This window comes from Clarias gariepinus, chromosome 1 (genome assembly GCF_024256425.1).
Source record: "Clarias gariepinus isolate MV-2021 ecotype Netherlands chromosome 1, CGAR_prim_01v2, whole genome shotgun sequence".
In the NCBI taxonomy this organism is placed as follows: Eukaryota; Metazoa; Chordata; class Actinopteri; order Siluriformes; family Clariidae; genus Clarias; species Clarias gariepinus.
This window is the reverse complement of record NC_071100.1, coordinates 39714938-39727623: the sequence shown is the minus strand read 5'-3', so window position 1 is coordinate 39727623 and position 12686 is coordinate 39714938. Positions and strand designations below refer to the sequence as shown.

General features: G+C 39.2%; 2 protein-coding genes across 3 annotated transcripts in view; both read left to right on the top strand.

Annotated features, from left to right (window-relative positions):
* Positions 1-298: 298 nt before the first annotated feature.
* Positions 299-8271, top strand: tmub1 (transmembrane and ubiquitin-like domain containing 1). Of its 2 annotated transcripts, none has more exons than XM_053508905.1 (3): positions 299-414; positions 5628-6184; positions 7336-8271. In XM_053508905.1, exons 2-3 carry the CDS (start codon positions 5673-5675, stop codon positions 7685-7687), a joined length of 864 nt encoding a protein of 287 aa, XP_053364880.1. In that variant the 5' UTR covers positions 299-414; positions 5628-5672; the 3' UTR covers positions 7688-8271. The 2 variants fall into 2 exon arrangements, with proteins under 2 accessions (XP_053364880.1, XP_053364958.1); XM_053508983.1 differs by lacking the exon at positions 299-414 and adding an exon at positions 5210-5365.
* Positions 8272-10652: 2381 nt separating this feature from the next.
* smarcd3a (SWI/SNF related, matrix associated, actin dependent regulator of chromatin, subfamily d, member 3a) overlaps positions 10653-12686 on the top strand; it is a 39488-nt gene continuing 37454 nt past the window's right edge. Inside the window, exon 1 of the mRNA XM_053505264.1 lies at positions 10653-10836. Within this exon, the coding sequence (XP_053361239.1) occupies positions 10825-10836 (12 nt within the window). The 5' untranslated portion in view covers positions 10653-10824. The remainder of the gene's footprint in view (positions 10837-12686) is intronic.

The window sequence follows — 12686 nt, the reverse complement described above, 5'->3', positions numbered from 1 at the left end:
CGATTGCGTAAATAAAAAATAAAAAAACAGAGGTAAATAAAAGTGTTTAGAAAATACTAAAACTTGTATCATTCGTAAAGCTTATTTGACTGTAAGTGCAAATAAAATCAGTAAATACTCGCTGCTATTAGACAGTCATAAGAGACTTCTGGTTGGGAAACATATTTTAGTTAAGAAAACTGTAATTTTTTAAAAGTCGTAGAGCAAAAAAAAAAAAGCCATTTTATGCGACAAAAACATACTGTACATACATACGTATAAAAGTGCGTTAGGACTTTTATTTTGGCGTTGGAGGTGTTTAAAGCCGGAAGTGATGGTTCATGCTAATGTGGCCAGTCTGTCCGCAAAATATCAGGAAATATAAAAGTAAAACAGAGTCAATGCTGTACTGTCATGAGGTGTGATATGACAACGGTAAGTATTTTTTTGTGTGGAACAATACAACTTCCTGTTTGTTTAACTCGTTTTAGTAATTTATTAGATTTTTTTCCGGGTAGCACATAGCTAACATAAATCAACAGCTGTTAAGCTAGTTTAGCTGTAGCGTGTCATGGACCTGGTGTTTAACATTATATATGTTCTAGGAGATGGTCTTAGCTCATGGTGTTTTATTCATACAAGCTTGTTGTTTAAAGCGTTCACTCTGACTCAAACAGCCAGATGTCAATAGTCATGTTCTCCTGACAGTTCGGTTATCTTTCTTCTGGCTTAGGTTGCTTTCCCAGTTTAGTAAAAACATTCAGGCATTAAGGTGTTGTTGAGTTACTTTAACATTATCCACTAATGAGTCAGGATTAGGTTAACCTTAGTCTGAACCCTGAGCCTCAGACTTAATTTGTGGACAAGACGTGATGTTTCCACAGTGCAGTCAGTCAGTCGTTTCTCCTGGAGACAGAAGATAAAAAGTCACACCTGGCAGCAGTATATCCACCATTCAGCACCACATCTGGCAATCATGCACCCGGTCAGCACGTCATGCACCCGGTCAGCACGTCATGCACCCGGTCAGCTCGTCATGCACCCGGCCATCACGTCATGCACCCGGTCAGCACGTCATGCACCCGGTCAGCACGTCATGCACCCAAGATTCAAGGAACTTTATTAATCCCAGAGGGAAATTGCTTTGTCTTGGCTTTGATTGATTTACCGGGAAGAAAGGGAAAAAATTTATTAGACAGGAAACAAAAAATTAAAGAAATAAAAATGTTAAGAAAAATACCAATAAATAGTAGTAAAAATAGAATTAAATATAGCACACATTAAGTTACATATTGCACTTGAAATGTAGTGTAAATGAAAAGCACCCGGTCAGCACGACATGCACCCGGTCAGCACGACATGCACCCGGTCAGCACGACATGCACCCGGTCAGCACGACATGCACCCGGTCAGCACGACATGCACCCGGTCAGCACGACATGCACCCGGTCAGCACGACATGCACCCGGTCAGCACGACATGCACCCAGTCAGCACGACACAACTGCATACAGCGATTCATGTTACTTTTGCTGCAGGGTTTACCCAGGTTTGTAAAGGTCTTCTTAGAGTACATGCAAGCCTTTACAGACTAAAGTCCAAATAAACAGATAACATAGTTGAAGAGACATTAGGTACTGGAAACTATTCAGAGCTATTCGTTTTTTATGCATTTATATAAACCTTTAATTCCAAAACCGACTACATAGATATATAGATACAGTAGTAGCAATGAGGACGGTAAGACAAAAGCAGATTTGTGTATGTGATTGCACAAAATAGAGCTTACATTGCGTAAACATTAAAGATAACCAAAGTTGGTGCAATGCAAATCCACAAGAACATATAGTACCAATTAATGGTTTGGACACAAGATTGGGTTATTTTTCTACATTCTAGAACAATACTCAATTTTTTTCAATACTATAAAATACCTATATGGAATTATGTAATTAAGTACCAACAATAATCAGTTTTTATTTTAAGACATGAAGGTAAGCTGTTCTGGAAAAGTATTGTCAAGTACATTTGCAAAACCCATGATGAAACTGGCTCTTATAAAGACCATTCCAGGAAGCAAGACGAAAAACTTACCTAAAAAAATCACCAACTAACCTCAGATTAGAGCTGTTATGAAGGCTTTATAGAGCATAAGTAGTAGACACATCTTAATATTAACTTTTCAAAGGAGATTATTGCATATTTTGGATGCTTTCAGCAATTTTTTACGATGTAGAAATAAATAAAAATCAGGAAGACCATGGAATTAGATGATGTGTCTAAACCTTTGGCTGGAAGTGTATATAAAGATAAGGACATACATGAATCATAATAATAATTTATTATTATTATATATGAAAGGGAAATACTAGGAAAATACAAGGAGAAAAAATGTCAATTATTAAATTTGCTGTTTGAAATAATAAGAATTGCTGTATTGCTATGATACCTGGATTAGTTATCTGTCATAAAAAGCAGTTATGAGGAGATAATGATTTTACCTTAAAGCTTTTTTTTTATTCATTAACTTTTAGGAGGCACACACAGTAGCATGACCTAAAACCAAGGTGTCCATAGCAAAGACCCATAAAAGAACATGTTCTTAGATGATTTGTTAAATAATTTAAATTTATGGTATATATTTCAATTAGATAAATATTTAGACTCTTGGCTAAAGGCCACCAAACGTTGTATCTTTGATTAGATTATCTTGCGATGTCTAGAACTTGACTGAAGTCCAGGAGTGGCAATTTTAACTGATATAAAGTGTACAATTCACAGTGCAAGGAAGTCTTTGTAGACATCATGATTTAAATTGTCTTGACACACAGATCTGGTGAAGACTTGGATATTCTCAAGGTCACAGTGGGCTCCATCATTGTGAAAACGAACATGTTGCGACCCACTAGGACTCTTCCTAAATGCCTGATCAAACCCATATAAGCCTTAGACATGGAGGTTGTTGCGTGTAGAAGTCCTCTCCAGGTATAGGATCACCAACCAGTTTAGAAATCTTTCATTATCTATTTAAGGTACTTTTGAGTAATTGAAGGTTCAGAACAGGTTTAGACTCTGAGACCATGAGGACTTTCTGGTTTGAGGAGATCTGGAGAAACCTGATTGGGGAGACTGGTCAAAGTTGGGAGGATGAATGCTCCAGAATGTTCACGAGGTTAGATTAGGATGAAGATCCATGACAATAACCTGAAAGCATAAAGGCAATGGAATAGTAGCTTTAGGGCAAGTCTCTAAATGTGCTTGTGGGTTAAATTCAAGGTGATTCCCCAGGAAAAATGGAAGAAACTGCTCTTATTCAGTCGTGCAAAGTTGTAATTCCAGTCTAATGACCTTGTAAAAAGTGTTAAAATATCTCTTTATCAGATATTTCAGTATGTGACAAATAAATTAGAATTCTCCATATAAATGATCTTACTTCAGTACATTTGCAATATGTGTAGATGAATGGCAAAAAAATAAATTAAAAGTTAATAATTTAGTAAAGTATGCCAAAAAAGAATTTTTATACTCACTGTACATGTCACCATAAGGTTAGCCAGACAGAGGATATGCACTAGGAACTGAGCTGAGAATGACAGACTTTAGAAAACTTAACTTAAGTTTAGAAGTTTAATCTCTGCTACAGTATTTCTTCCCTTGATGAATCCATAGTGGTAGAAGACAAAAAAAACTATTCAGTGTTTTAATGACATTCTCAATTTTGTTTTAAGAATGACAATCTAGACAACAAAAGTAATTTATTTTATGCAATGAACTTGCTATACAACAATCAATATTTATTGTAGTATGATGCAGTACTCTGATGTCACTCGCTCAATCCTTGTCTGCTTGATTATTTCCTGTAGATCGTGAAAGAAATTTGCCACTGAAGTTTGCAATTCATGTCAGAATTCCCAAGTTTTATCCATTTTTCTGGAGAACTGGACACCCCCGGCTTACAAGACCTGCTACATATTTGTTCTATTCATTAACTCTACCAGCTGATTCTAGTTAGCAGATAGGCGAGAACTAGTTGGTGACATCTCCTGTTTTGTATACAATGAGACGTATAATACTATTATGTCGTCTTTATACGTTTGGCCTCCACTGTATATCCATGTCATGGTGCTCCATTTGATAACACCTGTTTTACCTGAGAAACTGGAAGTTCACCCAGGTCTGAGGTGCTGCCAGAGCTGTGTGATTTAATTAATTATGCAATATTGTTGCAGTTGTTGTTGTTGGTCAGGTTTTGATTTAGAATTAATTTACATTGGTTGAATTATTTTGGTAAACTTGCATAAGTTGAAGGGTCTACACAGCTTTTGCAGGAAAAACAAACCACTTTTGCGAATACGTTTTGCGAGAGTATCGCTTCTTCTTTTTAATGAATGCGCGGGTGGTGCAATAACACCACCTACTGGACTTGTGTGTGGAGCAGAAGATTTGAAGAAGATTTTATTTATATATATATATATATATATATATATATATATATATATATATATTGCTTTGAACATGACTTGACGTTTAAACACTTAACACGAGAAGTTATAAGCATTTCACGCTGGTTAAATAATTTTCTTGGGTTTTAATACTTCAAAACCTGTAAAAATACTGCTGCTTGAAATAGATTTTTAAGAAAATCTCTATGCCAAGAAATCTATTAAATCAAATACACAATCTACACATGATTTACAGCTCCAGTAGCAATCTATGTCAATCCAAGCACTCTCAGCAAGCTTATGATTATAAGTAATATTAATCACCATAGGTGTGATGGTGGTATTATGATTGAACAGCGTTCTGTGTGCCTTGTCATCATACCATGTTATCATACCATGTTATCCATCAAGGTCACACATATTCTTGTGATTTCTATCCTTTTAGGCACCACTTTTGTAAAATAAAAAAAACTAACAACAATAGTTTTGGTAAATGTTTGTGCCCCAAATCCACATTTTACACACTTTTATCTAAAGGATAGAAATCACAAGAATATGTGGCCTTGAAAATTGTATTTGCAAATGTTTCCTTGCAAATGTTACCTTGGAGGTGGAAAAATCTGTAGGCTAGGCACCCATGTTGTGTGTCAGGGGTGTTTGTTGTTTGTTCATAGTAGTCCAATATACAATTAGATTGAATAAGTGCTATTAATTTAGTTAGGAAGCTTTTAAGAAAGTGCTTACGGGCATCTTTTGTCCATCCACAGACCACAGAGACACCAGTGTATCAGTGTGTGGGTGTGCAGACAGAAATTAACCTGAGCTGAACAGTCCAGTGCAGGAAAATATTATACAACTTTGCTAATAGCATGTCAAGCAAAAATAGCAGCAGTCATTATCAGGGGAGGATGACTACAACATGGCATCATATCATCACCTCCCTAGGTATATATCATTTGCTAAGGATGAGATGGGTTTGGTATTAATGCATTTGACTAGATAACTAGGTTGTCATACTTGGAAATTAGACAGATTTGTTTTTCCTTAGAGCATGTATTTTATTTTTAGAGATTAGGTTTGAAGGAAACTTTAGCCAAACGCATAAACATCACTTTTAATTAAATTATAAAGAAATGATAAGCCATTAAGAATCTAATTTAGATATCATGAACATAATGCAGCGCAACATCTTTCGTTTGTGCTGCAGGTGCCTAATACGAAGTTGCCTTAGTCCAGGACACAGCCGGCCAGGATGGCTCTGATCGAGGGCGTGGGCGATGAGGTCACTCTTCTCTTTGGAGTTGTGTTCCTCTTGCTCGTCCTGGTCCTGGCCTGGGCCTCTACGCACACGGCTGAGCCGCCTGATCACCTCGTCCCATCCGGCTCGAGCTCGGTCCCCTCGGCAGAGCCGGAGAGCCAAGAGCCCCGTCCCCCTAGTGACATTACTTCTCCAGCTCGCAGCTCAAGGGAAGACGATAAGACTGAGACGGGAGCCGAGAGTGACGCTGAGGGGCATGGAGGCAGTGCAGAGGCTGCAGGAGAGGAAAGCCTCTTGGGGGCAGAAGGTCTGAGACACAGAGGCATCTCGGGACCTTCGCTCAGCACGCAGCCACTAGCCAGTGCTTTAGATGCCACACAGGCGTCTATTTCCGAAGACGTGCCCGATAACGCGCAGAGAAACATGGTGCTAAGGCTGAAGTTTCTGAATGACACCGAGAGAATAGCACAGGTCAACCCTGAGGATACCATCGGCTACATTAAAAGGTGATTTAAAAAAAATTCTTATTTAATGTATACTTATGTGAATTTGGTATTTTCAGATGTATCTGCTAACCAATGTTTATTTTTTAATTGCAAACAGTATAATTTTACCCAATATGCATTATTGCCAGGGGTTTGAGCCAAAACATTTCGCATCATAACACTTGTGTAGCAACAAGGTGGAAGAACATAAGAGCATAAGAGAGCTCACTGTATCATCGGGAGATCATCCAAGATACAATGTCCACTATCAATCACAGTGCCACTAGCCAATTATGGGAGTCTGTGAGCTATGCCCTGTGTATTGCCATGCCCTTTGACCCATAAATACCACCCCAATGATGATGCGATAAAAAAACGAAACTGGTTCTAGATTAGCACTACTCATACCATTAACGAAGTGGACATAGAGTAACATGGCCAACATAGAATAACATGACCACTATGTGGGGAATTTAAAGTTTACCTACAATAATTGGGCCCTTTATCAGGTAAACCTTATAAGTACACATTGTTCATGGAGACTTACTAATCTGTTGTTGTTCTCCATCCAGTAATGGGACCTCCATCAGACCATGACTGTTCTCAGCACAGCATGGCACTGACACTGACAAAGCAGTGGCACCTTACAGAGTGTAATTCCCGGTTTGAGGAAACAGTCCTCCGCTCAAACATATTCAGCCAGTGGTTAGAAACTAAAAAGTGATTAAGGACTAGATTGTCATTAACACCACATGTCGGTGTAAAAAAGAAAAAAAAAACTGTAGCCTTGAACTGAAGTGTACACAAGCCATGTGGACTGACAAAATGTTTGTTTCTAATAAAGTGGCACAAAACAAACAGTATTGCAGATGTAAGCATTAATGTGTCATTGTTCACCATCCAAAGATTCCCTTAGTGGTGGTCCTGTGGTGGATTCCCTGAACTATGAAATATGTTTGTTATAAAAATGAAACTGAGATTTTGAGGTGTATAAACAAAAACATTATATACATATAAACATATGTGTAGGAGCTCTGAGATCTATTTTAATTTGTAGGAAAAAAAAATAATAAAATCTGACCTTGAAATCTATATATCTGTATATATCTGGGGTTTGGAAGCCATCTTGTTTTGACACTAAGCTGTGTATGTGTTTTTGATCATATGTGCAGGACCTACTTTGCTGGCCAGGAGCACCAAGTGCGTCTGATCTACCAGGGCCAGCTCCTCCAGGATGACGCCCAGACTCTGGCCTCTCTTAACCTCGCTGATAACTGCGTCCTGCACTGTCACATCTCACAAAACGCCACACGGGCAATGCCCGCAGGTGCTCGTGCTGCCGACCAGGTGCATGTGGCGCTAAACATCGGGAGCCTGATGGTCCCTTTGTTCGTGCTCATGCTCTCCGTGCTGTGGTACTTCCAGTTTCAGTATCGCCAGTTCTTCACTGCTCCTGCCACCGCCTCTCTCGTGGGCATTACCATTTTTTTTAGTTTCGTCGCCTTCGGGGTGTACCGCCGTTGATCACAAGAGCTTCATCTGATTCGTATACTTAGCCTGAAGACACACACGTACATTACACACACACAAACAAAAATACATATACAGTACATACCAGCACCACAGTACATTGTTTCTGGGATCTCTGGACTTTCTCGGGTTTGTTGAAGGCTATGATTTCAGAAAGGTCTTATTTTCTTTACTGTAGATCAGTTACATCAACAACAAGCTTGTCACACAGTAATGTGCTCTGTATTTAATTTTATTAGTTTTTTTTGTTTGTTTTTTAATAATGCTCATTAGAAAAGCTCATCGTGCCTATCTTGATTTTTTTTTTTTTTTTTTTTTCCTTCTCCCCCTTGTCAAAGATTTTGGCTTTGCAGGCAGCCGGTGTGTAGCTGGTGCTTGCTTATGGGAGGGTTTGGTAGTCACATGACTGTTCAAACTTTTAGGCAGGTTAATCTGTCTCTGTCTGTCCGTCTCTCCCTGATAAGAAGGGAGAGCAGATGGCGCTGCTGATGTATGTCAGGACTATTGAAGTACTTTGTGTAAAAAATGGATTTTGAAACAAAGACATAATCTATTAAATCATTCTTTTATTTATTGGAGACTGTCATTTGTGCTACAAATGTTCTTTGTCTAATTATTAGGTTGAAATGAATGCAGCCAGACTGGAGATATAGGTAATTTTTCAATAGATTTTAAATTGTCTATTTTTGTTGTTGAGTGACGATTGAAATGCACAGAAATATTAGGATGTTTCCCTTCTTCACAATACACTATATGGCAAAAAGTCTGTGCACACCGAGTCCACATACTTTTGGCCACATAGTCTATTATGAACATGAAATGGAGACATGTCCATGAAATCAGCTATAGACTATGTTCTGCTCTACTGTGTACTTCAAAGTGTGCTCCGTACTCCCTGCTCCCGGTTAAGGGAACTTGCCTAGAAAAATTCCACCATTCAAAACACCTGCAACGTCACCAAATGTCACTTCCTTTGTGCGTTACCCTGGTAACATAAGCAACTCGGATACTTGCTGCTGCTACTGTGGAAATTGTAATATAAATATATGGAACATTTATTGGCTTAAAATTTTATACCATTTAAAACGTATACAATTGAAATGTGTATAACTCAAATAAATTGATTAAAAGACGCAGAGAAAATGTTATTGTGCCATTTTACAGATTACTAGCCTATATAACAGTAGGTATTTGTTGATTAAATAAAATTTTAAATGATAGTCCTCTATAATGTACATAATATAATAATATACATCCTCTAAAATGATGATAATAATTAATTATATAAATCCCCTTTCAGGCTACCTTTTTTTTTTCCCGTGCTCCAGCAAGGTGCATTGACTGAGTTTCTCTACCTGTGGTTAGGAATGGTACTTAACATGGCTGAACTGTGCAGTATGCTTCACAGGGAACTTCAAGCCGTTTGTTATGCACCCATCGATTTCTTGCAGCATTACTGTGGTCAGCAAGTGGGGAAAGGTTGGTCCCCTTATCAAAAGAGCCAAGTACCTTCTCACTTTCTCACCCCGAGCCCATCATGCAAAGCATGTCTTTTATGAAATTAATTTGTATGCAATCAACCTTTCGTAGTCACTGCTTCCACATCCTGGGAGTCTGGGTGAAAAAAATGCATAAAGTTCCTAAAAGCAAAACTTGAATTTGCCAAGTGCTGAACGCTATGCTAAATCCACAGGAATTGACTTACAGTAATGTAGAGGCATAAGTTACTGTGGCCTCTTGCCATTTCATGGATCCTCAGACTCTCTCTCAGAACTCATGATACAGACCCTTCTGTTACAGTATGCAACAATTTACATAGCATTAAGTTTGTATTAGGTAAGTGATCTAGAGATGATAAAGTGTACAGGAGTGTGTCATGGGTTATATTGCAAATACTACAACATTTTATATGTTGCATGTTCTGGTATATGTGGGTGCCGTCTGGAATTCATTTTACAGCAGTATTTTTTTAAAGCCTCCATCCAGCAGCAGCATAATCAGAGGCTTTATGTGTTCAGGTTCTCCGTCTGTCCATATATGTTCCATATTTATGAACGTGATATCTCAGGAATGCTTTGAGGAAATTTATTCAAAAATAGCACAGATGATCTACTTGGCCAGAAAGATGAAATGACTTGATTTTTGGGGTGAAAGGTGACCTTTTTATATGCGTGATACCTCAGGAATGCTTTGAGGGAATTTGGTTAAAATGGCACGAAGTTCCCATTGGGATCAATGTTGAACTGATTCGATTTTGGCGGTCAAAGGTCAAGGTCACTGTAATCTTGCATCTGTCCTATTCCTGTGAATACAATATCACAGGAATGCCCTCAGGGAACTTCTTTAAAATTGGCACAAATATCCACTTTCACTCAACAATTTATTGGATTTTTTTCTGGCTTTCAAAACTAGCAAAAAATGTCCACTTGGCCCCAGGGTTTAGCTGATTACATTTTGGCGGTTGAAGGTCACAGGATTGCCTTAAGGGATTTTTTTTTCTTTATTTTGGCACAAACATTAACTTTAACATAAGGATGAACTGAGTAGGATTTGCTGGACAAAGGTCAACATCACGACATCATGTTCATCCGTACATCTCCTGTGAAGCAATAACTCAGGAATGGGGTGATTTATACAAAATTGCCACAAATGTCCACTTGGGCCAGAGGGATTGAATATATATTTATATAGCTAAAATAGCTTAAAAAGTCTTATAAAAGAGCAAATAATGGGTAAACTGACGGTCGTTATGTATTGGCACCCACTCCAGGAGTCTCCTGGGATAGGCTCTAGTCAGTCAACCACCGTGAATCTGTATACTGTACAAGATAAAGCGGTGTAGACGGTTTATATACGTGTGTGTAGTTGGACGACGGTCCCTTACGTGGTGCGCTCTTGTGCGCATGCGCGTCTCCTTGTGCCGCACCGCACGCGCTCTGGGCCTTCGTTATCATCAGCATCCTGGCTGCATCCACACACAGCTTCAACTCCCTGAGGATCAGCAGCAGCAGGAGGAGGAGGAGGGAGCCGCGGACAATCCGTCTAAAAGCGAAGAGAAAGTGTGTCGGAGACGGACACCAGCCTAGAGAGTGCAGTGTGTGTGTGTGTGTGTGAAGCGCAAACCTGCCGCGATGGAGAGAAAGGTAGGAGCACAAAACCTCCGCATCCATTCCAGCTGCTTATACTAACTGCGCTTTCTTTCCAGCCAAGCATTTCTACAACACACACACACACACACACACACACACTGTAGGCCTCTGCTGACATTTCAATTTCCAATAAAAAATCATCTTAAACCATATTTCCACATCTGTAAAATACTGATATTATTCCACTACTAATGTTATTAATCCAACAACATGGTATTGTTTAGGATGCTTCATTTTTATTTATATATATATATTTAAAAAAAAGCTTAAATAAATTAAAACTGTATGTCTTAGTTTGCATGGCAGGAATTGACTGTGTGGCAAACTTGTGGCTCAGGATTCCGGTCCTGATGCTGAGCCTCCAGGTGAAAAAAACTGTATTGTTTTGCTGGCAGGCTGAGAGAAAGTCTCTGTCTCTGTGTGCGTGGAGTTTGCATGTTCTCCCTGTGCTTGGTGTGTTTCCTCCTTGTACGCCGGTTTACTTGCACAGTCCAAAGACATGCAGATTAGGTTGATTGGAGTTTGCCCGTAGTGTGTGAATGAGTGTGTATGTGTGTGTGTGGCGTCCTGTCCAGGGTGTACCTCGTATCGTGCCCCTAGTCTCCTGAAATAGGCTCCAGGCCGCCCATCACCCCGTATACAGAAATAAAGCGGTATAGACGATGAGTCATGAGTGAGCGGACTTTAACATCACCATGTTTCCAGCACTCACTATTTATCAACGTTTATTTATCCTGCAATACATTTTCTGAAAGTGCAATTTCTATATTTCTATTCCCAGAAATCCGCTCTAACAGCCGTATCAGATACATTGAAAACAAATTGTTCTTTAAAAAAAAAAAAAAAAGTCATATTTTACAGTATTTTGTAATGAATTCTGTTCTTTAAACATAAGATGTTGACTTTATCAGTCTTTCGCCTGCTCCAGTCAAAGGGGTCGCCACAGCAGAACACCCGATCCACACATCAACTTGGCACTTTTTTTTATGCCGGATGCCCTTCTTGACGCAACCATCTTATCTTATCCAGGCTTGGGAGAGGCAGTGGCTAGGGTTTGGGCATTGGGTTAGAATTGAAGCCAGGCCTTCAGCATGGTAGGCGAGAAAGCTACCACTGAGCCACCAATGCCCGAATGCTTTGAACGTAAGATACACAGGCTACTACATGAGTCAACGCGTCAGGGAAATAATTATGATTAAGTTATAAAATTCTTATTATTATAATAAGTGACCTATTGCACCTTTTATTCCCGCCTCTGGGTCTGTGTGCATAGAGTTTGCATGTTCTCCCCGTGCTTGGTGGGTTTTCTCCGGGTACAACGGTTTCCTCCCACAGTCCAAAGACATGCGTATTGCTGTGGCCAAATTGCCTGTAGTGTGTGAATGAACGTATGAGTGTGTGTATGCCCTGCCAAGGATTGGCATCCTGTCCAGGGTGTACCCTGCCTCATGCCTTAAGTCTCCTGGGATAGGCTTCAGGCCCCACGGACCCAGTATACAGGAAAAAGCGGTATAGACGATGAATGAGTGTCTGACAGAAGTTCCAGCTGCGAAGGAAATATCACTGTGTTCGTTTTAATATGTTATTGTTTCTATGGTAACAGATAAATTTCAAGGGGTTGGGCAAGGCCCTTAACCCCAACTGCTCAGATGTGTAATAAGATAAAAATGTAAGTCGCTCTGGATAAGAGCGTCTGCCAAATGCCTAAATGTTATTGAGATCTAGATAATTTACAGTTTTTCAAATTTATCAAGTAATGAGCACTCATGTAAGTCTGATGCTGAACAATCCGCCTAAACCGTTCATGTTTTCTTTTAGGTGTACAAACTGATTAATGTATATTT